Source organism: Lissotriton helveticus, chromosome 1_2 (assembly GCF_964261635.1).
Source record: "Lissotriton helveticus chromosome 1_2, aLisHel1.1, whole genome shotgun sequence".
Classification (NCBI taxonomy): domain Eukaryota; kingdom Metazoa; phylum Chordata; class Amphibia; order Caudata; family Salamandridae; genus Lissotriton; species Lissotriton helveticus.
In genome coordinates this window covers 72,557,840-72,583,559 of record NC_136058.1, presented here as the reverse complement: position 1 = coordinate 72,583,559, position 25,720 = coordinate 72,557,840, and the positions used below count along the sequence as shown (strand labels likewise).

Genomic DNA, 25,720 nt, shown 5'->3' with positions numbered 1-25,720 from the left:
CAAATGATTTCGCTTTTTGTGCACTACGTACCGCTGATACACCACTCCTTGATTTAACTCGCCATGATGTCATTTATGTTGTTTTGTTTCCTAAAACTTGCATATGTCTCTAACATGAGCGTATAACTTTTGAAAAAACACAATGCATGTTCTTAATGACCACGTTTTTTAACAGAAAACTGTTAAAATGCCACCTGTCACCCCCCCTTTTTCCTTTCTAATCCTCTAGGTGACTATTCAGAACCTACATGGGTAAGACTATTATGTTGTATAGACCCACTATTGTCACAAAATAGTGACAATATATATTTTTAACTGTGTGTGTTTATTGTTGTCCTGACGAATGCTCTTAGACCCATGGGCCAAGAGAGCAGAAACATGTTGACGTTTTTTCTGTCCTAATGACCTATGCTAAGGATTCCTAATTATCCCCAGAGCATACCCTTATATTTTAATTAGTGGACCAGCGATTTGAATAAAATACAGTATCGCCTGGAAACTATTTTATTCACTTTTTCAGCTTCAGTGGGGTCACTCAAACTTTCTCTGGACACTGCCACGATAAAACCAGAGATCGCCTCGGGTGAGGCTGGCAAGATACTGAATGCAAAAACCCAATGACTGTTGCCATAACGTTTGTGTGGGGCGGAGAACAACATATACCGCTTCTCGTAAAACACAACGTTTATGAGGGTTTTTCATCATATTTCAATATATCTCTTGGAGTAAGTGGTTACAAGTGTCCTATCCTTTTTGATGAAACTTACCTAGTTATGGGGAACAGATAGGACACCTATTCCTCTTCCCTCATTTTGATGAAATACTCGAGGGGAAAAAGCAGACTAAACAAGACACAAACAACAATGACTGGCACAATCGCAGCAAGTGGAGAAACGAGGCATGATCAGTAAAACTGGCCCAATTACATTTAAGCACCTATGCTTCAAACACATTCTATTCTTGTGCTTGGTGCATGAGGGCCAACTTTTGCCAAGACTAAGAGTTGTGCCTGGAGCTCAAGCACCATAGACACACCTTGTGTGGGTCTGTGACCCACATCTGCTTTTTGCAATCCGGCATGGTTTGAATCCTGTTGTCTTTGGTAGGAATGTTGTTCCAGAACACACCAGTTGCAAATTTGAGCCTTTGGATGGCCCCTGAAGTTGAGAGTGGAGGTCCGGATCTGTATCGAAGGATGGAGAAAGAAAGGAACTGATGTCAGCATGCACTGTGGTCGATATATACAGCTTCACACCCTGACTTCCTTGGTGGTATAGAGTCCTTGGGGAGCCACACACCTATGAGTGCGCAAGACAATTTCTGACACATTCTCTAGATTCAGTTTGGTGTGTGGGAGTATTCTAAAGGTGAGGAATCTACGGTCTGAAGTATTTATCAGAAAAACTGGGTACAAAATAATCCATTCTTTACTATATTACTTATGCACAGTGAAATATATAGTATTTCTTTAATAATTATACTGTACAATTTCACGTACAAGATATTAAAACACTGTGCGATAGAATATGGTGAAAGAGGAGAGGTAGGCAAACCAGAATAAACATTAACACAACATTTTATGGTGATAGGAGCTGGAAGTTGGTTTTAAAATATGTTGGAAAAGAGATAAGTGCGACACAGCAGAGAAGGTCAGAATATTGAAACACAAAAGAATTGTGTAAAGTGTGTGGACTTCCTAGATTTGGATCTGTGCGATCACTTGAGCGTTTAATTTCAAATGGTACAGGCTTTGCATGAGAGGGAGCCCTGGCAAATGATACATTGAAGCTTAAAAATGTGGGGGCTTATTATCTAGGGACGGCGATAAATAACGCAGAGCGCGCCTAGCGCTTTTTTTATTTATCGCCGTCCATTGCTGGACTTTATCGCCCTGGTAGCTCGTTATTAACAACCCGTTTCCCCAGGGTGATAAAAATACCAGCGATAGCGGGGAAATCGCAGTTTTACAGGGAACATTGCTGGTTTTCCAGCGATGTTCCCTGCAAAAGGGCAATAACCTTGCTGATACGACCATGCGGTCGTATCAGCATAATCCACCCCCTATGTGAGGGTTAGCTAAGTCAGGATTTTAGCAGACGTTAGATTTTGGCGAAAAACGCTGTTTTCGCCAAAATCTAACGTGTGCTAAAATCCTGTGGGCTGCCTTGTAATTACTGCGATGTGAACATCAGCGATATTTAACAAGGTAGTCCATTGGGGTACGCCCAGTGATGCCCACTTTGCATCTCATTAGAGATGCAAAGGGAGGCGTCAGGAAAAAGGGTGCTAACATGCGATTATGTATGTTAGCACCCTCTTGTAAATAGGGCGATAGTTTTGTCTGCTTTTTTTTGGCTTTTTAAGCCGAAAAAGCAGAGATAAAGCCCTCGTTATTATGCTGCGTGGTTTTGAGGAGAACTCAGGCTAGTATGATGATAATGGGGTTACGTGGTGGTGCAAAAGACAATGGGAAGTATTAACGATTACAGATTTCTTCATTATAGATAGAGCACAATTGTTAGTAAGTGTTTTAGGTCACTTAAAAAAGATGTACTCGTATTAAATGTTAGGAATTTTGCATTAGAGACAAGTATTGCAGTTATCCCAATCAGGGTAAATTGTGTTGTGCATCTGTGTAAGGGTAAAGTGTTCTATTGGGTCCAGAGGGGCTATCTGAGCAGTATGTTATTCAGTCTTTTTTGTATTTAAGAGTGAGACAATGTTTTTTCCACTGTCAATCTTTAGTACCTTGTAATCTTCTTTCCTACTAGTCGCCATACTTTACATATCCATGTTGGTGAATATATATGGTTATATCTCAGTAAGTCTAGAAAATACTTGAAATGTGTTGAAATATCGAAATAGTCAAACACGATTTGTTGATCCAATATATGCAATACATTTAAAATTAATTTTAATCATCCTACAGTACTATACATGAATAAGTACAGATGCTGGTCTATACATATGCAACTGTTTACATAATTCGTATCTTTTGCATAAGTTGGATCCTAAAATATTTATACTTAATATCTTATAACATTCCTATATTGTAATACAATGGAATTCAGTTTTTATTACTACTGTGATAAATAAGAGTGTTTTTATAATATAATTTCACATACTGTAAGGTCAAAGACAAAGTATATACATCATGGTAATATCACAAGAGTGGTTACTAAATTACCAGTGGTGAGTTCAGGAATTAGGTAGAAACAGAAAGAATTTATCAAGAGGTGATAACTTAAAACGTAAACAGTGGTTTTTATAATCAATCTTTCTTGTACATTCCGTGAAAGGTGACGGGAATGTTTGTGTCGACCTCTGCTCTAGCAATTTCGCTCATGTCTTTTGCATTCAATATTAGGAGGAATGCAGGCTTCTGTCCTGGTCCAGGGTTGATGACTACACTCAGCACCACTCCTGTGAAATTAAAAGGGGACACGTTTTATTAATTACTGACATAATAAAATGGTATTCGATAAAACAGTGGTACAACTAACTCCCCAAAACATTAAATACAGTTCATCACTGCTTGTTAGCTTAATGTATATTTATTTATCCACTTATTTTTATTCTTTTGTGAAGTGCTCAATATCAACTTTGGAAAGTATGAGTACTCAAGGAGGAGATGCAAGGAAGGGAGAAAGGAGAGTATCACTCCAAGAGTATAGTCAGTCAGTAGTAGTAGAGACCGCATCCTTGTAAAAAGATGACCTTTGTCAAAGATTTTGCTGGTGCAGATTACAAGGTCACATAATTTGTATAGGATGCTGAGGCGCTAATCGGTCTTTGGTGTCTCACCATTAGGTGAGCAAGTGTTCAGAATCCTGGAAGGCCCTAAAGCTGCCCGTTGGCCATTAAGGTATACACGAATAGAGGATACCAATGGTCCTGAATGAAGCAGTGAGTTTTAGGGATTTCCTGAATTTGAAGAAATCATTGTCCAGCTTCAGAGGTGGTGGTAGAGTATTCCATAGAGAGGAGCCTTGAGTATGTAGAGATTGTCTGCCAAATCTCTGGTCTGTCCGATGGAGATCATTTATATTTGGCAGACCTTACCTTCTTAAAGTGTGGTAAGGAGTAAACATCTTGGCAAGTTAATGTGGGGAGAGCCCATGTACAGTTTTATGGACCGTACAAAGGGTTCGGAATTGTGACCTCTGCTTTACAAAAAGTGATGGATGGAAAGCTTCAAGAAATCTCAGCCACTGGCAATTACTCATGGTTCAATCCCAACCCCATTGTTATTTTGCACACCATGGCACCTCAGTTTGGATCCAGCTATACGCAAATCAGTCTTGACCCTGCGCCAATGGGAACAGTTCAGCCCAAATTGTCAAGCCAGGTTCTCTCTGAACCGAAACACATGCAACACCTGACCAGTTTTGCCCTTGTTATGGGCTCGTCAACGGGGTATACCTTGGTTCCAGTGATACTGTGTGCACGAGACTCACAACTGGGCATACCTATCTAACTTACGGTGACATACAAAAGTATTTAAAAAGTGATGGATGGAATGCTTAGATATCACCTTTATCTGTAGCCAATGGAGAACATTTATTGTTGTAATATGTTTTCTCAGTTTTAAGCTGAATATTAGTGGAGCAGGATGATTCTGAACTTTTGTAATTTAGAGAGAAGAGTCCTGTATAGATGCCATTGCCGTACACCAAGAAGGACAGGATTACTTGCGAGACTGCATTTTGGTTTCTGGAAGTGCTTGCTGATAAACTTTATTTCAATTTTGTACTACCAGGTCATGGGGAGCAGAAGGGGATGAGGAGCTTGTGCTCAGAGCAAGCTTATTTGTTCTCCAGAGCTGAACCTGTAACCGGTTCATCATCAAGTCTGAGATGGAGATGCATGTCACAAACATTAGTTTGGTAACCAATGTTGCGGGAATCAAGAATCAGTGAGTGGTGCCAAGTAATTATTCAATAGCGTAGGTGACAAAGCTAATCCTTGAGGTATTCTATTTTAGACACTGGCCTTCTAGAAAGGAAGGTCAAGTTTGACTTGATGCATGTGGTTCAGGAAGAAGGAAGTAACTATTTTAACACTATTGCAACCCTTTTGAGGAGTGGTTTGTGATCAATGGTACAAAATGTAGTTGAGGTCTCACCAAATTAAGGCACTGATTTGCCTTTTCCGGGTGAAAAAGTAACATCTCCATATTGTTGAGGAACATGACTAGTCAGTGAAAGCGATGTGGTTTATGTTCAGTTTAGTAGACAGCCAACTGGGCCAGCTTCTGTAAGATGACTGTAGACCATATGTAAAGTTCTGACCCCGTCAGCAGGGATAATTTTGCTAAAAAAGTGCTTCCATCAACCCTAATGTCAATCGTGCCACCCACTCTGCATTATTTTTTCTTTTGCAGAAACAAAACAAATGTATTTCAAGAGAGCCGAACAAAATTTAAAGGAACGTGATGCTCAGGGAGTTTTCAGGGCTGGGATAATTTGTGTTGTGAGGCTCACCCTACATAGGGTAACCACTCTTAGGCAATAAAGGAGGAGGACTTGCGCCTGATAGGTCATCATCAATGTGGAGTGCAACTGGAGGCTTCAGCCGTGGTCCATTAGAAGTTCCTCCACATTTGAATAGGCCATGAAATAGTGGCTTTAGTACATCAATATGCGTGTTTAGGCATCCGTTTTGCCCCTGCCAATGGCTGATTCCGCCAGGTTTTGTCTGTATTTCCTTCTGTGCAACCGCTTCTTAAATGTAATTTATAGAGATGCTGCTGTGAAGGAGGACCACTTGTTATATACCATTTTCCAGTAAAATGTAGCTGCTTTAGTGTTAATGCAAGAACTTGCATGCTATTTATGTGTCTGGGCTGCAGCTGCCCAGATCCCATTGCTCAAGATACCTATGTGCCTGGGCTGATGCGGACCATGGTATTCCCCTTCCCTTGACTTACTACTCAGCAGTGCACCTCTCATCCCACTTGTCATCAAGGAGCCACTATCCCAAACCCCAAAACCAAATCCTCACCATGCATAGTTCAAAATCAGTTTGTAAGATTGCTTGCCTAACAGTAATCAGACTGTGGTATCCTTATCTGATGATTCCCAAAGTAATGCTAGAATTGTTCATCTTCCCTTGATTTGGTTGGTTCACATTAATTATTGGTATTGGGACCCACACGTCCGACCTGAATGAATTAATGAAGGAATGAACCTGCATTTATAAAGCGCACCGCTACTCAGCAGAGTGTCCTGGCACTATCGGGTAATTCTCCACTTTATCCCAGAACCCACTTAGTTACAGAATAGACATGTGTTTAGTTGCCTCCTGAAAATGGAAAGTTCCACCGTGGCTCTGAGGGCCACTGAAAGTTGGTTCCAAGATTGGGCTCCCAGAAACATGAAGGATCTGCTTCCAGTTCTGACACAGCGAATCCTAGGTAAGGTAGCCATATGGTTAAATGAAGACCTCAGAGTTATAGAGGGGGTATAATGAAGTATTCTCTTCCTAATGTAACAATCCTTTTCTCACTGGCAACCAGTGCAAAGCTCTGAGATGCGGGATAAATGGGCCTGGAGTTCAAAATAAGGACTAATCTTGCTGCTGCGTTCTGAACCACCTGCAAGCTGTTCAGAAGATACTCAGGAAAACCCAAGTATAATACATTACGTAGTCTAGCCTAGAGGTAATTAAGGCCTGGACTACTGTTTTCCTAGTGGCCATAGACAAAAGAGGCAACAATTTCCTCAAGAGTGTATAATAGCCCGAAACAGGTGCCTATTACCACTTGGATTTGATCTTTAATAGATAAAGAGTTGTCAATATGGATGCCCAGGTTTTTTACTGTGTGTTGGGAAGAGGTAGGTGGAGATGTGTCTTGGGGCCACCAGGATCTTCAGTGCTCAAAAGGTGGAGTACCAAAAAGTGTAATCTCCAATTTATCAGGATTGCATTTAAGTTGATTAATTGCCAGCCAATTAAACATCCTAGAGAGGAAGATTCTGATCTTCTTCCCTCAAAGACTGCACCCTTTTCCCAAGTGACAGGAAGCTGGGTGTCATCCACATATGATATTATTTTGGCACCACAAGATTTAGCAAAAACTGCCAGTAGGGTCAAATACACATTAAAGTGTGTAGGGCACAAAGCGGAGCCCTGAAGGATGCCCACCTTCAGTTTCGAAATGGCGGCAGTGTACGGAGGGGTCCAGACTTCATGACTTTTATCCTCCAGAAAAGAGGTAAGCCACTTTAGGGCAGTACCACTGATTCCAATATTCTGAAACCGTTTCAATAGCCTATCATCAGGGACCGTATCGAAGGCCGCCAAGAGATCCAGCAAAAATAAGACTGCTCTTACCCCTGATCCAGCTTCTCTTTAATGTGCTCCGTAACCTCTAGCAGCGCTGTTTCTGTGCTACAGCTTGTTCTAAAACCTGTTTGAGTGGCATGCAGCAGATTTTTATTTTCTAGGTAGCCTGAGATGACTGAACTTACATGTTTTTCCAACACCTTAGAGAAGGTGGCAGCGTTTTTTGTTCTATTTTTTCAGAAAAATTTGCTTGGGGAGCAAAAAATGTGAAATGATAAACATAATGCCCACCATAGCATTTTTCCCTGTGGATGTATATTAGCGTCATTTGGTATACCGGAACTTAGCTGCCTGAATTGTTATAAAGGAAAGTTTCATGCAAGTCAATTTATAGGGTCAAACGTTCTAAGCAAATCAAAAAATGCCTTTTCGATGAAAAGTGTGTCTGAACCAAACTGCACAGTGGCAACTGCCCACTGTGTATATGTGCGATATATATATTTCACTCTAAAAGCCTGCTTCACATGAAACCAGAATCCAGCACGCTCTGGCTCGCTGTTTGAAGAGTTTTTATTACGACCACACAACCAGGTAACGCGTTTCGCTCGCAAGGCGGTTTTTCTCAAACCCAAGGCTGCAGCCATTTATTTGTGTTTTTATACATCAATAAAGTTGCAACAACATTAAAGTGACAGTGCATCTTAAACAAATTAAAGTGACCGGTGCAATTTCTCTGTGAAGGTACAGTGACTTGTGCATTGTGCAAAAACAGTTTCACTTTAAAGTGCAAAGTTTCATTCTCCGCTCAAAGAGTATAGCAGATATCACAAGCAATAGTGCTAAGCTTGGTGCAATCTTAATCACATCAATGCTAATATTATTGTTGTTATATATATATATATATATATCTCTATATATATTTCTTTTTTTTCACTGAAAAAACATAGGTTTCAGGGCTGTTATAGTTAGCTGGACATTTCACTCGTACAAAACCATTGCAATACCTCCCTTATAGTTAGTCCTGCTAACTACAACTCACGTGCCCGCAATCCACTGCTGATGATGTCACATATAACATCATTCATGACATGGTCAGTGACATCACTGATGACATCACTGATGACATCATCCAATGAATGTGGTTTGGTTCGTTATTTGAATATGTATTATATATATATATATATATATATAGCAATCTGCATTGAAGAATGAGTGGATATATAAATAACTGGATGGAGGATTTAGTAGCAGTGTGATTGACTGTTTACTTGACTAATTTATAGTGTCTCACTAAATATATTGGATAGTGACTAAACTGTATGAATATCTGTATCACTTTGTCAATTGTTGTGTAAACTGCTGCACCAGTTGGTTACTAGCTATGTGAATGTCTATATTAGTTATTGATTAGTTAACTGAGTATTTGAATGGGAGAGTGAATGTGTGAGTGGGTCGGTGGGGGTGTGTGACTGCCCAAAGATGTGTGAATAGTTGATTCATTAGGTATATGAGGTTAAGACTGCATGTTATTACAGTTGTTTGGGTGAGTGAATATCTTTATGGGTGTGTTGATGAGCATATATATAGCTCAATGGTACATGTCCAACAAACTAGAAAAAAAAGGCAGTGTATGTGACAGTTGTATATAAATAAGTATACATAAGACTCAGAGATTGTATGAGTGACTGTGGATAACTGTATACTTGTAATAGTGATTTTACAACACACTAAGTATGAGTTACTATCTATATGAATAAATGAAGTGGTGTTTGTATAAGTGTGTAGCTGACTAAATATAAGTATGATCCATTGTTTGCATAAGTGAGTAGGATGACTGCATAAGTGAATAGGATGTGTGCTGGTGTGTAATGTCGATATAGATATATAAGTATATTTGATAGTGTTCTATTGATCATTGACAGCATGTATGAGTGAATCTTTAGGTAAGTGATTAGATGTGTGAGTAGATCTAGGAATCACTGAGTGGGTTTTTAGAAACTAGTATTGGTGTGTCAATGGATTCAAATATGGTACTCTGTATTTTACAGTGAGTGATAAAAGGTTATACTAGTGTATGAGGAGGTGTATCTGTTTGTCACGTGGATGATGTAATCAGTGATGTCATTTGAGATGTCGGATATCAAATAGTGGAGATTGATTCGGTTAAGGTGGTCAGAGGCCAGAATCAGGATCAACAAGTTTTAACGTTTTACCTCTGACACCATGGATCAGAAACGCTCTTATTTTTGAAAACAGAATTCCCTTTTATTGACTCTGCTATTCTTAATACTAAAAAGTATTAAGAATAGCAGAGTCAATAAAAGGGACTTCTGTTTCCAAAAATAAGAGCGTTTCTTATCCATGGTGTCGGAGGTAAAACTTTTAAGTCAAGTCATTTGAGATGTCATCAGTGATGTCACTGACCATGTCATGAATGATGTAATCTGTGACATCATCAGCAGTGGATTGCGGGCGCGCGAGTTATAGTTAGCAGAACTAACTATAACGGAGGAATTTCAATGGTTTTGTACGAGTGAAATGTCCAGCTTACTATAACAGCCCTGAAACCTACGTTTTTTTCAGTGAATTTCTAAGGTCTTTTAAATGCTAATTCCTAACTATAACATGTCTGAAACCTATGTTTTTTTCAATGAATTTCAAAGGTTTTTTAAATGATAATTTTTAAATGTAATAATAGTTATATGTATTTTTTATCCTGATTTTCTACAGTTTTTTAACTGTTTATTTTTACATATTTTATTTTTTAGGTTTAAAGTATTTTATTGGCGTAGTACACATAAACAAACATACAAAGCGTATGAGGCGGAAGGTCCTGCAGCTAAGGCCACGTTCTCGGCAGAGCATCTACAAAGGGATAGTCCGGCTGCAGACCAGTCCGCACTGAGGCTAAGAGCATGTAACGTTGCTAAAATAGGACAACTTTCTCCCCCCAAACTCCCCCCCCCAAACTCCCCCCCCCCCAACCCCAACTCCCGGATCCCCTCCCTCTCCCCCCCCCTCCCCCTTCGTCCAGTGCACAGGTCTGATCCCCGTCTACCGCCCCGGCACCGCCAGCCAAAGAGATTAACTGCAAACACAACAATGATGGACAGAATGTGGATCAATGTCACACATTCACCCCAGTCCAAAGATCTGGGCCCAAATCCATCGTTTTCCACTCCACACCACCCTGGGTTAGACAATGGCGATATGCAAATCAGCGCTGACCCTGTGCCCCATGGGAACAGTCCAGTCCGAACTACAAAAGCCATGTCCTTCCCAGAACGGAAACAAGCATCCGAGGACCGGCCCGGTTTCGAGGTAACACCTCTCTTCAGCCCGGCTAGCTTGATTCCAGTGGTGTGGAGTGCCTGGGACTCACGTCTGAGCATCCCCAGTACACTTAGAGCGGTAACTGCAAACACAACAATGATGGACAGAATGTGGATCAATGTCACACATTCACCCCAGTCCAAAGATCTGGGCCCAAATCCATCGTTTTTCCACTCCACACCACCCTGGGTTAGACAATGGCGATATGCAAATCAGCGCTGACCCTGTGCCCCATGGGAACAGTCCAGTCCGAACTACAAAAGCCATGTCCTTCCCAGAACGGAAACAAGCATCCGAGGACCGGCCCGGTTTCGAGGTAACACCTCTCTTCAGCCCGGCTAGCTTGATTCCAGTGGTGTGGAGTGCCTGGGACTCACGTCTGAGCATCCCCAGTACACTTAGAGCGGTAACTGCAAACACAACAATGATGGACAGAATGTGGATCAATGTCACACATTCACCCCAGTCCAAAGATCTGGGCCCAAATCCATCGTTTTTCCACTCCACACCACCCTGGGTTAGACAATGGCCCAGATCTTTGGACTGGGGTGAATGTGTGACATTGATCCACATTCTGTCCATCATTGTTGTGTTTGCAGTTACCGCTCTAAGTGTACTGGGGATGCTCAGACGTGAGTCCCAGGCACTCCACACCACTGGAATGAAGCTAGCCGGGCTGAAGAGAGGTGTTACCTCGAAACCGGGCCGGTCCTCGGATGCTTGTTTCCGTTCTGGGAAGGACATGGCTTTTGTAGTTCGGACTGGACTGTTCCCATGGGGCAGAGGGTCAGCGCTGATTTGCATATTGCCATTGTCTAACCCAGGGTGGTGTGGAGTGGAAAAACGATGGATTTGGGCCCAGATCTTTGGACTGGGGTGAATGTGTGACATTGATCCACATTCTGTCCATCATTGTTGTGTTTGCAGTTACCGCTCTAAGTGTACTGGGGATGCTCAGACGTGAGTCCCAGGCACTCCACACCACTGGAATCAAGCTAGCCGGGCTGAAGAGAGGTGTTACCTCGAAACCGGGCCGGTCCTCGGATGCTTGTTTCCGTTCTGGGAAGGACATGGCTTTTGTAGTTCGGACTGGACTGTTCCCATGGGGCACAGGGTCAGCGCTGATTTGCATATTGCCATTGTCTAACCCAGGGTGGTGTGGAGTGGAAAAACAATGGATTTGGGCCCAGATCTTTGGACTGGGGTGAATGTGTGACATTGATCCACATTCTGTCCATCATTGTTGTGTTTGCAGTTACCGCTCTAAGTGTACTGGGGATGCTCAGACGTGAGTCCCAGGCACTCCACACCACTGGAATCAAGCTAGCCGGGCTGAAGAGAGGTGTTACCTCGAAACCGGGCCGGTCCTCGGATGCTTGTTTCCGTTCTGGGAAGGACATGGCTTTTGTAGTTCGGACTGGACTGTTCCCATGGGGCACAGGGTCAGCGCTGATTTGCATATTGCCATTGTCTAACCCAGGGTGGTGTGGAGTGGAAAAACGATGGATTTGGGCCCAGATCTTTGGACTGGGGTGAATGTGTGACATTGATCCACATTCTGTCCATCATTGTTGTGTTTGCAGCCAAAGAGATTAATCGTGTGCCTGTTCAAGTGGTCAGTTTTGTAGGTGTCGTGAGCCGCAGGAGGCGGAGGTATTTGGGGCAGGTGAGTTCCCTGAATTCAGTGACCAACAGGGACTGGAACGGCTGCCAGAGGTCCTCAAATTGCTCTATATCCCCCGCTACCGTGAGTGACATTTTCTCCATGCCCAGGATATGCCACAGTCGATGGAGCCAGCCCATGATAGAGGGAGGTGTAGTAGTGCGCCAGAGTTGCAAGATGTTTTGGACCGCTGAGCCTAGAGCTATGGCTATCTGTCTGCCTCTGCGGGTTTTGAGTGGGTACATCAATCTGTTTGGGAGCCCCAAGAGGATGTACGCTGGGAAGCGCGGTAATTCAGTGTCGAAATGGGAGTCTACCTCATCCAGTACTTCCTTCCAGTAGGATGCCAGCAGTGGACAATCCCATAGAATGTGTGTCAGTGTACCTACTTGTTTGCATCCCCTCTAACAATCGCTATCCTTACTCCGGTCCATTTCATGCACCCGTTCTGGCGTATAGTACCAGTAGGTAGAGACCTTTGTTAGTGTTTCAGTGAGCCCCATGTGGTAAGCCGAGTGTCGTGCCCTATAGTGTATCTGCTCCCATTCTTTATGGCTCAATGTCCTGCCTAACTCCCGTTCCCACCGCTCCCTCCCCGGATTATAAAAGTGAGAAGAAGGTGATTGTAGTAGTTTGTAGAGGTCCGTAATCAATTTTGCATCAGTCTTGCGCGTCATCAGCCACCTTTCATACGGGAGTAGCTGACTGTCGGCCGCGTCTCGCACCTGTGGGTGCAACGCCCAGTGGCGAACCTGCAGGTAGCGGAGTCTTTCAGACTCTGGGAACGTGTATTCCTGTCGAAAATGCGGAAAGGAAATGACCCCTTCTGGGCCATACAAGTGGCATAGGGCCCGACACCCCGCCGCTCGCCATTGGGTAAAGGCTCCCCTCTCCATCCCTGGAGTAAAGTCCGGGTTGTCCACCAGTGGCGTAAGTGGGGACGGAAACGTGGTGAGGTTGTGAACAGTGTTGGTAGCGTCCCAAACTCGCAGGGGAACCCTGGTGACAAAAGAAGCGTACAAATTCGCAGGGCGATGAGGTGGCCGCAGAAACGGCACTTCCTGCAGGGGGCGGCCCGCCACCGCCTGGTCCTGGAAAAGCCAGTGCTTATCTGATTCCGACCTGCTCCACTCCACAAGATATCGCAACTGAGCCGCTTGAAAATATTTGCGAAGGTCCGCGATCCCGAGCCCCCCCGCCTCAGGAGCTAGCATAGAAAGCGCCCTACGCATCCTGGGCTTCCTGCCTTGCCAGATAAAGCGCGAAAGATCTGCCTGTGTCTGTTGGATCCACCCAGTGGGGGGTTGAAGTGGTAAAGCCCTGAACAGGTACAGAACCTGGGGCAGGATCGTCATTTTAACCGCCGCTATTCTGCCCAACCAGGAAAGGGTGCCACGATCATCCTCTCGCCAGGGATACGGGAGGCCTTCTCTATGAGGTGGACAATCCTCTTGGTGTTATCTGCCGCCCAGGGACAAACCCCGCCTGGTCTGGGTCTATCAGACCCAGTAGGTGAGGGGCCAATCGGGCCGCAAGGATCCCGGTGTATAGCTTAAGATCGACATTCAAGAGAGAGATCGGTCTGTAGGAGCCGTAGTGCGATCGGTCCTTCCCCGACTTGGGGATGACCGTGAGAGAGGCCCTCAAAAGGTCAGGCGGGATGGCCCCCGGAGCGGCGAAGGAGTTAAATAGGCGGGTGAGAGCGGAGCTAGCGACGCACAGAACGTTTTATAAAAAAGGGATGTATAGCCGTCCGGTCCCGGAGCCTTGCCATGCTTAAGTTTGGCGATGGCAGAGATCACCTCCTCAATTCGAATGTCCCTTTCCATGTGATCCGCCTGCGGAGGGGTAAGGGACGGGAGGGTGACCGAATCTAGGTATGCCGATGTCGCGGCTCCATCCGGGGGGTCCCCAGTGTAGAGATCCGCATAGAACCTGCGAAAGGTTTCGGCGATGTGGGCATCTTCCGTGACCATCGACCCCGTAGGGTCGGAGATCTCCTTCACCGTCTGACTCTGGTGCGTCACTCGGAGCCTATTGGCCAGCAGGCGGCCACAGCGGTCCCCCCCAGTGTAGTAGGTATGACGTAAACGAAGCGCAGCATATTCCGCTCGGTCCATGTCCAGGGCCGTTAGGAGTTTCCTCGCCCCTTTAAGCTGTTTCCAAATCCGGGGGGCCCCCGCCCGGGGGTGTATCTGTTCGAGCTTGCGGACCCGTTGAGTGAGTTCCTCCCTCTTATCCTGTCGCTCTCTATTTTCGGCCGAGGAGATGGCTAAAAACTCTCCCCTGAGGACTGCCTACAGAGCCGCCCACTGTGTCGCCAGGGAGGTATCGGGGTTATCATTGTGTGATAGATAATCCCGGATCGCAACGTCTATACGCTTAACCACCACTTTCTTGTGCAGTAGGGTATCTCTAAGACGCCAAACCCTGGGGGGGCAGGACACCGGCGGCAGACTGAGCGTGGTGCTGACCGGGGCATGGTCCGACAGGGATATCACTCCCATTTCGAATGAAGTGACCAGAGCATGTACCGGGGTCGTGACCAGAAGGTGGTCTAGCCTCGCTTACGTTTTGTGCGCGTGGGAGTAGTAAGAATATCCCCGATCAACGGGATGCATTAAACGCCAGAGATCGTGGAGGTCTACCTCCGACAATAGCGCCCGACTCCCGGCTGAGAACTCTCCGACCTGCGGGGAGCGTTGGGCGGATCTATCTAGGGCCGAGTCGAAGACCATGTTGAAGTCTCCCCCAATAATAATGTGCCTATCCTGTGAGGCGGTAACGTCCACCAAGGCCGAACGTAAGAAGCGATCCTGCTGGTCATTAGGGCTGTACAAGGACTCAATCGTAAAAGTAACCCCCCAACCCTAACTCTATAGACTAAGAACCTGCCTTTGTGTTCTGCAAGTTTGTGAAGGACTTCTCCCCTGAAGTGTCTGGCCACTAGGATTGCCACGCCCGCTGTCTTAGTCGTGCTAGAGGAAAATAGTTGTGTCAGGAATTTATGGGAGCGCAGCCTATGGGAGTCGCGGGCCAGCAAGTGGGTCTCTTGAAGAAGACAGATATCCGCGCGGGTGCCCTCTAGGAGAGACAACACCACCCGTCTCTTGACCGGGTTGTTTAGTCCCTTGACATTGAGGGTTACCACCTTAAGAGTTGTAGTAAGCATGAGACATAGTGAAAGTGAAAGCGCAGAATCTCCACCAGAATGGGGCGGGGTGGTTAGACGCCGCTGGAATGAATGAAGCCTGTATAGTGCACTGGACGACCCGCCCTCCCCTCCCGGTTCCCCCCCTCCCAACCAGAACTCCCTCCGTCCCCCCCTGCAACCACCCCCCCTCAACTCAAATCCGACACCACCCCAACTGCCCCCCTCCCCTCCTATCCGTCCCACCCCACCCCCTCCCCTCTGAAAGCAGCCCGTACCCCCTTCCGTACCCCCCCCCGCCCTCAACAAGTTCCACAACGGCATAGTCACAGGCCGGTCCTCAAGGGACAAGTCCGTGGTAAGTCACTGAAGTGGACGTCCAGCCACTACACTCCCGCCCGCCACCCCCTTCCCCCAGAACCCCCAAACCTGCAATGCGAAATAAGCTGTGTTGATCTCCCCCCGGAGTCGCCTCAGGCTGTCAGCGCGATATCACTCGAGATAGTGTGACCGGCCGTCTCCTGGAGCGCCCCGTCCATCCCGGCCCAGATGGTAGGCGAGTCCGGTCGAGCAGAAGAAGCAGAGGATCGGCGTTCAGAGACCCTCTGCCAGCCATCTCTGGTGATGCGCCTTCTACGTGGTGTGTGTGCTTCTTCGTCAGACGCCTCACAAGTGTCCTGGAGCGATCGGAGCTGGTGTAGGACGCCATTCCACCGGAAGATGAGACGGAAAGGATGTCCCCAGGTGTACTGTATCCCATGGGTTCTCAGAAAGTCTGTTGCTATTTTGAATGATTTGCGTTTTTGCAGCGTGATCGCCGATAAGTCTTGGAAAAGTGCAACTGGGTGCCCACGGAATCGGAGTGATTGTCGTTCCCTCGCTTCACGCAGGATTCGCTCCTTAAGTGGGAAGTCCGGCAGGAAGGCTAGCATATCCGGCGGAGGTGCCGAGGACCGGCGCGCTGTGCCCACTCTATGTGCCCGGTCAATCCTGATAGGAAAGTCCTCCGACTCGCCCAGTATCTCTCTAAACATGCTCTGCAAGTATCCAGCAGTGTCCTCTCCTTCTTCCTTGGAAGGCACCCCCCGGACGATGATGTTGTTCCGGCGGGATCGGTTTTCCAGGTCTTCCGCATGGGCCTGGAGGTCCAGCTGTTGTTCTCGCAGTTGCAGCACCTCCTGCTGCAGATGTCCGACCTCTTCATCCCTCGAGTGTCTGGTTTCTTCCATGCTGGCCACTCTTTCACCGAGGCTACCCACCTCTCTCCGCACCTCTCGGACTTCTCCGGCCACTTCCTGCTTTAGAGTCTGAAAGTCTTCCCGCAGCGAGCTGAAAAGAGATTCCAGGAAGGACCTAGTGACCGGCGGTTCTCCCCGTCCCGCCTCTGGCAGGCTGCGCGAGGGGCCCGGTGAGTGTTGTCCTTTATCTTGTTTCGATGATCCCCTGTTTAGCATCTCTGGTAGTGTCCGTTCTCCTTTCTTCCCCCCCCTGTTGCCGGCCATCCTAGAGGCAGAAGCTGCTGGGGAGGGGCTTGGCGGGTCTTCGGCCCTTGGAGACAGCCAGCAGTATGCCGGGGTCACTGGTAGTCCGGGAAGACTGCCCTGCCCTCCACCGATGGTCAGTCTCACCTCCTTAGTGGGGCTGTCCGGCTCTATCTCAGAGCACGAGAGCACTCAGGCGCTCACTGAGTGCAGATGCAGTGCGGTGGCCGGTTTACTGCCCTCTGATTAGCCACGCGGTGGTCCGTTCTGACTAGTGCGGCTCAGGTCTGTCCATCCACGAAATCCGGACCGCTGTTGTGATCCTGATGGGCACCAGATGTGTCCGATAAAGGCGTCCGTTTCGGGATTCTTCGTTACACACCAACCTGGTAGCGATCTGTGGGTGGTCTTCACCGCCGCGGACAGAGACTGTGGGCTAGATGCCTGCCTTAGCCCCCTCGCAGTACTTGGGCTGCTCCTCGCTAGCCCCCAATAGCCGGCCCCAGTGCAATTTTACAGACCGCCCCAGCAGACCGCCAGTGTACTCCTCACCAAGGGATGCGCTTCTCTCGGGCTCCTGCAGATATCACTCTCGTAGCGCTGCCGCCTCTGTTAGCTGCCGGCGCCGAACGGGCGCGTGCTCCACGCCTCAGCTCGTCCGCCTCGGGGCCCGCGTCTGTCGCCTCAAGTTCGGGGCCACCCTCGGCCACACCCCTGTTCCATGCGGAGGCGCAGATCGGAAGGCCTTGTCGCTGTGTCTGGTTGTCGAAGCGCCCTGCTCTTCAAATACCGTTGCAGGTAAGCCTCACCTCTGTCACAGTCCCGAGGCCATTCCACCGTGAGGGCCCCAGTGGGTGTTAATATTTATCTGCGTCACGACCGGCCTCACACTCGGCCGTGTTCCAATGAGGCCGTCCTCCGTTGGTGGGGCCAGTCCGGAGCCTATTCCTTCTCGGCAACCAGTGGGCCTCGTCGCTTCGGGGGGCCTGCTTCCCTTCGACCTCTCTGTCCCCACCGGCCCTTCACCACTCCTCCGCCGATGGCAAGCGCCGCGCTCTCCCGGTCCAGTGCGGGAATCCGGGTAGCTCCGCCCATAGGCCGCGTCCTCGGCCTTGCGTAGAAGCTCCCTGCTGTTGGGGGAGCCCCGGCAGCACCGCCGGCCACCTCCAGTCGCCTCGCAGTCCCCGGGCTTCCGTCCGCTGCTCTGCGGAAGCCTCCGCTGTTTATTTGGCCAGTCCGCCGCCCTTAGATCCGCTGTGGGCCTCGGCACCTCGCCATCCGATGCTTCGGCAGGCCGTAGGTCGCAGCCCTTCCCGCCTCTGGCGTCAGCACCGGCCTGCGCCACGGAGCTTCTCCGGCGCAGTCCCCGGGGTGGATGCAGGCTCAGAAAGGACCCTCGGCAGCACCACCGCCTCCGCTGCAAGTTTTAGGCTGATCGGGGGGAGATCGGCATGAAAACAGGGCTCAGGGGTCCAGGTTCCGGGGAGCTCGCAGGGAGTGCGACCGCTCACCTCGCCATCTTGGCCACGCCATCATATTTTATTTTTTAAATTACAATATATATTTTTAATATAAATGGAAATAAAAATGTTTTTTAAAATATTGAAACTGAAATATTGTTTTGGCGCAGTGAATGGATTAGTACATGGTGCTGAATGGGTCATCAGAGGAGTGCAAGAGGAGTGACAGGGTGTTTCCTGGAAGTGTATGTATACTGAATAGGGCATTGAGGGTGAGAAAGACAAGTGTGTAGGTGGTTAGAGGACTGCATGCATACTGGATAGGGGTTTAAAGCAGTCCATGTGCTAAGGCCTGGCTCGCTGCATGAGTACTTGGATAATGACTGAATGATTAGAGTACTGCAAGGAGAGTGCCTGGGTGAATTTATAAGTGTTTGGGTTTTGGCGCAGTGAATGGATTAGTACATGGTGCTGAATGGGTCACTAGAGGACTGCAAGAGGAGTGACAGGTTGTTTGCTGGAAGTGTATGGATACTGACTGGGGAATTGAAGGTGTGAAAGACAAGTGTGTAGTAACCCTGGGCGTAGTTTGCGTAGTAGCACTACACGTAGTTGCACGTAGTATACTTTGAACTGCATGTAGTACACGTAGTACTGTGTAGCGTAGCTGATGGCACTGTGTACTTGTCTGCACTGTGAAATAATTGCAAATGGCATCTTGCACAGTGCCAGCTATTATAAAATAAGTATCTCTATCTTTATATGCTAAAGATAATATAGTACTTTCACAAAAGTGAAACTGAAAAATTAGCAAGCAGTGAGAGAAGTGATGATTTTGGGATCCTCCCTAACCTAGGGAGAGAACCAAGCAGATGCCTTGAAAACAAAAAGCACATCTTCTTGAACAATTCGATGGAGGTCCCATCCTCTTAGGACCACCCCAAGCATAGTTATTGGCAAAAAAACAATCCCAACCAAAGGCCCTGCAAAGCATTATGGGATGAGATTAGCAGTGGGCAGTGAATATTATAGTATCCAATATCAAAATAATTCTACAAAGAGCTGCAGTTCAACTAGTCGTTACTAGATATCCCTCAGGCCCCATCCCCTCACCACTGTGTAAACGCGCCCTGTGGCCATTTTAATTTGGGAGCTTAAGTCCCCTTGAATCCTGAGGGTTTCTGGAGTCCGAGTAATCCACTAGGTACCTCCTGTAAGCACCACAGTGCTGCATTGCAGAGAGGTGTAAAAAAGGGCACAGCTTGGACCACCTCTGTGCAACGCAGCGCAGTGGCGCTTACTGGAAGCACCTGGTGGGCTAGTTGGCCCCCTGGGGCTCTCAGGATTGAAGGGGAATTATTTCCCCAACTTAAAACACGCCACAGGGCATGTTTTCACACGTCACCTCAGGCCCCATCCCCTCCCTTCACCACCGTGTAAACGCGCCCTGTGTCCGTTTTCATTTGGGAGATTAAGTCCCCTTGAATTCTGAGTGTCCCTAGGGTCAGAGTAGCCCACTAGGTACCTCCAGTAAGAGCCACAGAGCTGCGTTGCAGAGAGGTGTAAAAAGGGGCACGGCCAGGGCCACCTCTCTGAAACACAGCGCAGTGGCGCTTACTGGAAGCACCTGGTGGGCTAGTTAGCCCCCAGGGGCCCTCAGGAATGAAGGGGAATTATTTCCCTAACTTAAAACATGCCTTCAGTCCAACTAGCAAACTAGCCCACTAGGTACCTCGAGTAAGCACTGTTGCAGAGAGGTGTAAAAACTGGCACGTCCTGCACCACCTCTCTCTTTAACTCAGCGCAGTGTCACTTACTGGAAGCACCTGGTGGACTAGTTGGCTCCCAAGGGCCTTCAGGATTGAAGGGGAATTAATTCCCCAACTTAAAACACGCCACAGGGCGTGTTTGCACATGTCACCTCAAGCCCCGTCCCCTCCCTTCACCACTGTAAACGCGCCCTGTGTCCGTTCTAAGTTGGGAAATTAAGTCCCCTTGAATCCTAAGGGTCCCTAGGGTCAAACTAGCCCACTAGGTACCTCCAGTAAGTGCCACAGAGCTGCGTTGCAGAGAGGTGTAAAAAGGAGCACGGCCAGGACCACCTCTCTGCAACACAGTGCAGTGGCGCTTACTGGAAGCACCTGGTGGGCTAGTTAGCCCCCAGGAGCCCTCAGGATTGAATGGGAATTATTTCCCTAACTTAAAACGCGCCACAGTACACGTCACCTCAGGCCCCGTCCCCTCCCTTTACCACTGTGTAAATGCGCCCTGTGCCCGTTTTAAGTTGGGAGATTAAGTCCCCTTGAATCCTAAGGGTCCCTAGGGTGAAACTAGCCCACTAGGTACCTCCAGTAAGCGCCCCAGAGCTGTGTTGCAGTGAGGTGTACAAAGGGGCATGGTCTCTTAACACCTGTCTGCAACATAGCTCCCTGACGCATACTGGAGATACCTGGTGGGCTAGTTGGAACTCTGGGCCCCTCAGTATTGAAGGGGAATTAATTCCCCAACTTAAAACTCGCCAGGTGGCGTGTTTGCACAATGGTGAAGGAAGGGGGCGGGGCCTGAGGTGACATGTGTGCAAACACGACCTGTGGCACATTTTAAGTTTGGGAATTAATTCCTCTTCAATCCTGAGGGTCCCTGGGAGTCAACTAGCCCACCAGGTACCTTCAGCATGCGCCAGGGAGCAGCGTTGCAGAGAGGTGTTCAGAGGTCATGCCCCTTTTTGCAACACTCTGCAACGCAGCTCCGTGGCGCGCTTACTTTGCATAGTGTTGGTGGGAGGGGGGGCAGGGCCTCCAGCACGATGCCAGCTTTTTTTTTTCTTCTTTTCTTTTTTAGAAGTAGGGCTTTGTGGCCCCCCTTCCTTAACAGTTTTTTGGGCCCTGGGACCCCATCCCCCGGGGCTCTGCCTCGTTTTTTCTTTACATTTTAGGGGGAGGGGGGCCGCGTGACCCCCCTCCGGGTCACTTCTGGCCCCGGGGACCCCATTCCCAGGGGCCAGGCCTCTCCTTGGGGACAGTGGGGGGTCCACAATCCCCCCCCCCCCCACGGTCCCAGCCGGCTCCCCGCCTCCTGCGGGAGCCGGCATTGCTTTTCCACATGGGGAGCAGCTAACATGAAAGTGAAAGTTTTTTACACATGTATACGCTCACTTCATCTGCTGTCTTGAAATTTTCGTGGTGTTCCGTTAATTGGGGGCTGAGAAATAAGGGGAAATACCAAAAAGCGTTTTCCCCATTTTAATTCCCATCGGAACTTCAGACACTGCTACAGTCCGAACTGCTGAATGAAATTACACAAAATTTGGCAGAAAGGTGGATATTGGTCCAGGGAAGTGCCTTTTTCTGATTTGGTGTAAATTTGTTCAGTCATTAAAAGAAATTTAAATTATTATATATAGGGATGCAAAGGCTCAGAAACCCTTGCAATCTTGTGCTGAGATCTGATTGGCTGCCAACACTTCAAACCAGAAAGTGTTGGCAGCCATCTTTGGACTTGGCTTGAGCCAAGTCCCCACTAAAAAAGTTTTTTTAAAAAGAGAAGGGGGCACGGTAGGAATGCCCTGGCCTCTTAGGGGTAGAGGAAGTTCCCGCAGGGCAAAAAAAAGCATTTATTTTTATTTTGGAGTTATGTTGGATCGGTGGTTCTTTACTAATAGCCACAGCTGCTTGGTTCCACCCCGGGAAAGCCAGCTCGTGCTCTCTAGCACAGTGAGGTGGAGGCCTTAAGAAAGGCAGCAATCAATTAAGTAAAAAAGGGGCTGTCTACGGGCCATTACGCGTGCCCGTTATCAATGCTTCTAATTTACGCCATTTCTTTGTTTGCCTCGAATTTAAGCCCAATAGAATCTATTTGATAGGCATTTCACAATGTAGGAATCCACAGCCCGAGAGTCATCCCTAAGTTTATAGTTTCTTACTGGGAAAGACTGGCAGGTAACAAGAGGAAAAGCTTTTATTGGGTGAGAGGTTCAGATTTCCCAGGCTTTGGTGGTGTGCAAGCGGCTATAAACAGTCTTTCTCAGACCCACGGCTAAGCTACGCACTCAGCTTCAACCTCATGTCACCTCACGTCCTCATCCTGGGTAAGAGGGGGGAATGCAGGGAAGGGTATTTCGCCATCTGGAAATTAAATAAATCCTTTTTTTTCCAAAATAAGCTGCAGTTGCAATCAACTGTGATGTACAGCACTTAGAAACAGCAGAAGCAGGACATGAAGCACTATGTTAAATAATGTTAGAATAATTTTTGCTGGGAGTGAGCAATCTTTCTTTTGTGTCGATGTTGACTTATTTTTGTGTTTTGTCAGCAGACCTAAAAACCGTTTATGGAAAATGTATTTAAATTATGCTACATAAGAAGACATTTTACCATCATCCTCTTCTATCGCATCTGGTTGGGAAACGAAGATGGGTTCTGAAGGGTATGAATCTGGTTCCTGCCATACCCAGCTTTCCTTTGTTTTAACATTCAGCTTAGAAAGCTGCAAATGAACAGATGGTAAAGGAGTCAGGAGTCATGAAACCTTGTATTACTTTATTAGACAACAAATCGTCCCCCAATATTATAATATTCTGTAAACTTACCCTGTCTGGAACAAAGTGATTCAATCCGAGGCCATATGCAAAGGTGTAATCCTTGCCCCCGTACTTCTTGTAGTTAATCTGTGGAAACTCAAAGGCTGAAAAGTAAAAGGGAAACACAGTGATTATTTTCACAGTTTTCACCATTTTGACTTGATTTTACATAAATTTCACAATAGTTACCTAGGCGGGGTCCTGAAAAGAGAACTTCCGGTTCTAACCAGATTGTTTCATCACTGCGTAGAATTGCTGTGGCTGTTGTGTAAGGCAAGTTGACTAGATTTTTGCCTGTGTCAACCTAGAAAAAAATATACAACTATAAGAACCATATTAAAACATTTTCAAGTAAATTCACTTGATTGGTGCACACTTTCAACTTGTATTGCTTGCCCAGTTTGATTTACGTTTTGTGGCCACACCAAGGGCATTCCCCTGCAGTTGAGGTGAACATAAGATGGTTCCCACAAAGTGTGCAGTTATATTGCATAGCGGTGAAGTGGCTTCAATTGGTTATTTAATAGACAGTGAAGTCCATGCTGTCGATGCTATAAACTCTTCAGCACAGTGGCATAACGCAAAATGATGTGCCCCCTGCAGAATGAGGTGAGGGGCCCTCGAGTCTTCTATAGCTTACAGATATTCATTGCTTTGTTGAATAGGGGGGCCTTCTGTGCTGCAAGGGCTGTGTTATGCCCTGCCTGAGGAGGAGACAGACTCTAAACTCAAGAGCATGGATACTCACTGACATACCTCTTGCGCCAAATCCAGACGGAATTTTCAAATGTACATGATTATTCACGAAGTACACATTTTGGTATAATGGATCTAAAGGGGAGGTAATTTGCATGTTCATTGGTTGTAGCAAAAGCCTGAAATAATGTGCCCCTAGAGTATGATCTGCTAGTATCCGTCCTGTACATCACAATGTATGCATAGATCCAGAAAAATACATAGCCTGATTGGATCATTAAATGTCTCTCTTAAAAGAACAAGCATTGGCATAGCCAATAGGTCTCGCTTTTGGGACTTTATAAGTGTTTAGCTATGCAACAGTTAATGTTGTTGCAGTAAGGATATTGTGCTGCATAACTAAATACTTAAAAGGTCCCAAAGGTGAGACCTATTGGCTATGCCAACTAAATAATAGCTGGCACCGATTAAGATCCTCTATCATGTCATACGCCGTAACACAAAATGCTCTCTATCCGAACCTGTTCAGGAATCTAGTAATTATTTTGAATAGTGGACTAGTGCTTGAAGTCCAGGTTTCTACTGTTACAAAAACTGTACCCTACTGTTTGTACTTATTATCCAAGAATATATATATCCCACACACATAGCGTTCTTGTCGCAGCTGGGTGCAAACTAAAACATTTATAATTAAAAAAACACACATGAACGAATAGACTAGGGAAAGTTTGTCAAATTTTGCTGAACATTCTGGTTTTTTAACTGAAGCCTAACCAAAGGCCAGGAATGCAAATGGGCGATATGAAATACCAGGGTGTTCCATACTTCAAGTCCAAGGACAGCAGTCTGATATCCCTGCTACAGGAACAAATAGCAAGAGAGAGCACCAAAAGCAGATATGCAGCTGAATCACTTATCCACTCTGCCTCAGCTTTGAGTATTGTCTTACAAACCTTGGACTAAGAATGCATGAATAAATGAACACCGATCTGGCTTTAGGTAGAATATCAGCACGAGCGATTATTAAACAGTGACAGTCAAATCTAAAAGAAAAAGTACTATTAATTAAAATAATTACAATTTAAAATGTAGTTTAAAAGGTCATGCTTTAAAATGATGAAACAATTGATTTGACATATCTATTTAGTATGTCAAGAGCGGAGCAAAACAGTCGAGAGGTGTAGATCTATGCTGTACGTAAGAAATACGCCGTTTTTCCTTGACACACCATAGGAGCAAATTGAGAGATGTATTCTCATATATCTATGTGTGATGTTAAATTGGGAACCTTTGCCCATTAGCTTGGTTGTAGAGGTTTTTTTTCATTTTTAACTTGGATGCAACTATTTATGTCACAACACCTTTACTCTGTCCCCCTCACTTATTCACTTACCCTTCCCTTTTCACAGAGAGCACCGATTTCGAATACAGTATGTAATGATGATACAATTACATGTCTTTATCATAAATTGCTCGACACTATTTTGACTATGAATGAATAAAACGCCTGAAAGAAATACAAATAATCAAATTCTCTTTTTGATTGGTTTAAATTTTAAGGTGAACATGGTCCTATCTGAATTTATATATATATGTATATTAAATCTGCCATACTCAGACCATCCTCATTTGTACTGACCAACGGACCCAGGTCCTGAGTTTTAAGGGCCTACCCCTTTCATACTCACACGTACGTAAGATTAGATCCTTAAACATTCGGTGGGACTCCCATGGGAACCCTGGGGACGGGAGGCACCCCCACCCGCAGGAGAGACATCACCCAAACAACCCTACAGCGGACAGCACAGCACTAGGACGATTACCACCACTAACAAACAAATTGAACACGTGTCCGCTACTTACACGGACCGTCCATGAATTTAGCATCTGCCGTCCAAATCGATGTTGATCTTTTAATGGATATCATGTGCTCGTAATTTGGGCACTTACGGGTTTCATAATAACCAATCATACAGTCGAGCATATTCCGAGAGCCGACTGGGAGGTACTGGAATGAAACTTGACCTATGATTGGAGCATTCAGAACACCTCAACCAATCCTAAGTGCGA

At 46.6% G+C, this 25,720-nt stretch overlaps 1 protein-coding gene across 1 annotated transcript in view; it reads right to left on the bottom strand.

Moving 5' to 3' along the window:
- Nucleotides 1-2,897: 2,897 nt before the first annotated feature.
- RPE65 (retinoid isomerohydrolase RPE65) overlaps nucleotides 2,898-25,720 on the bottom strand; it is a 148,786-nt gene continuing 125,963 nt past the window's right edge. Inside the window, exons 10-13 of the mRNA XM_078673423.1 lie at nucleotides 23,144-23,258; nucleotides 22,964-23,058; nucleotides 22,749-22,860; nucleotides 2,898-3,423 (exon numbers count right to left, since the gene is read on the bottom strand). Of these exons, the coding sequence (XP_078529549.1) occupies nucleotides 3,272-3,423; nucleotides 22,749-22,860; nucleotides 22,964-23,058; nucleotides 23,144-23,258 (474 nt within the window). The 3' untranslated portion in view covers nucleotides 2,898-3,271. The remainder of the gene's footprint in view (nucleotides 3,424-22,748; nucleotides 22,861-22,963; nucleotides 23,059-23,143; nucleotides 23,259-25,720) is intronic.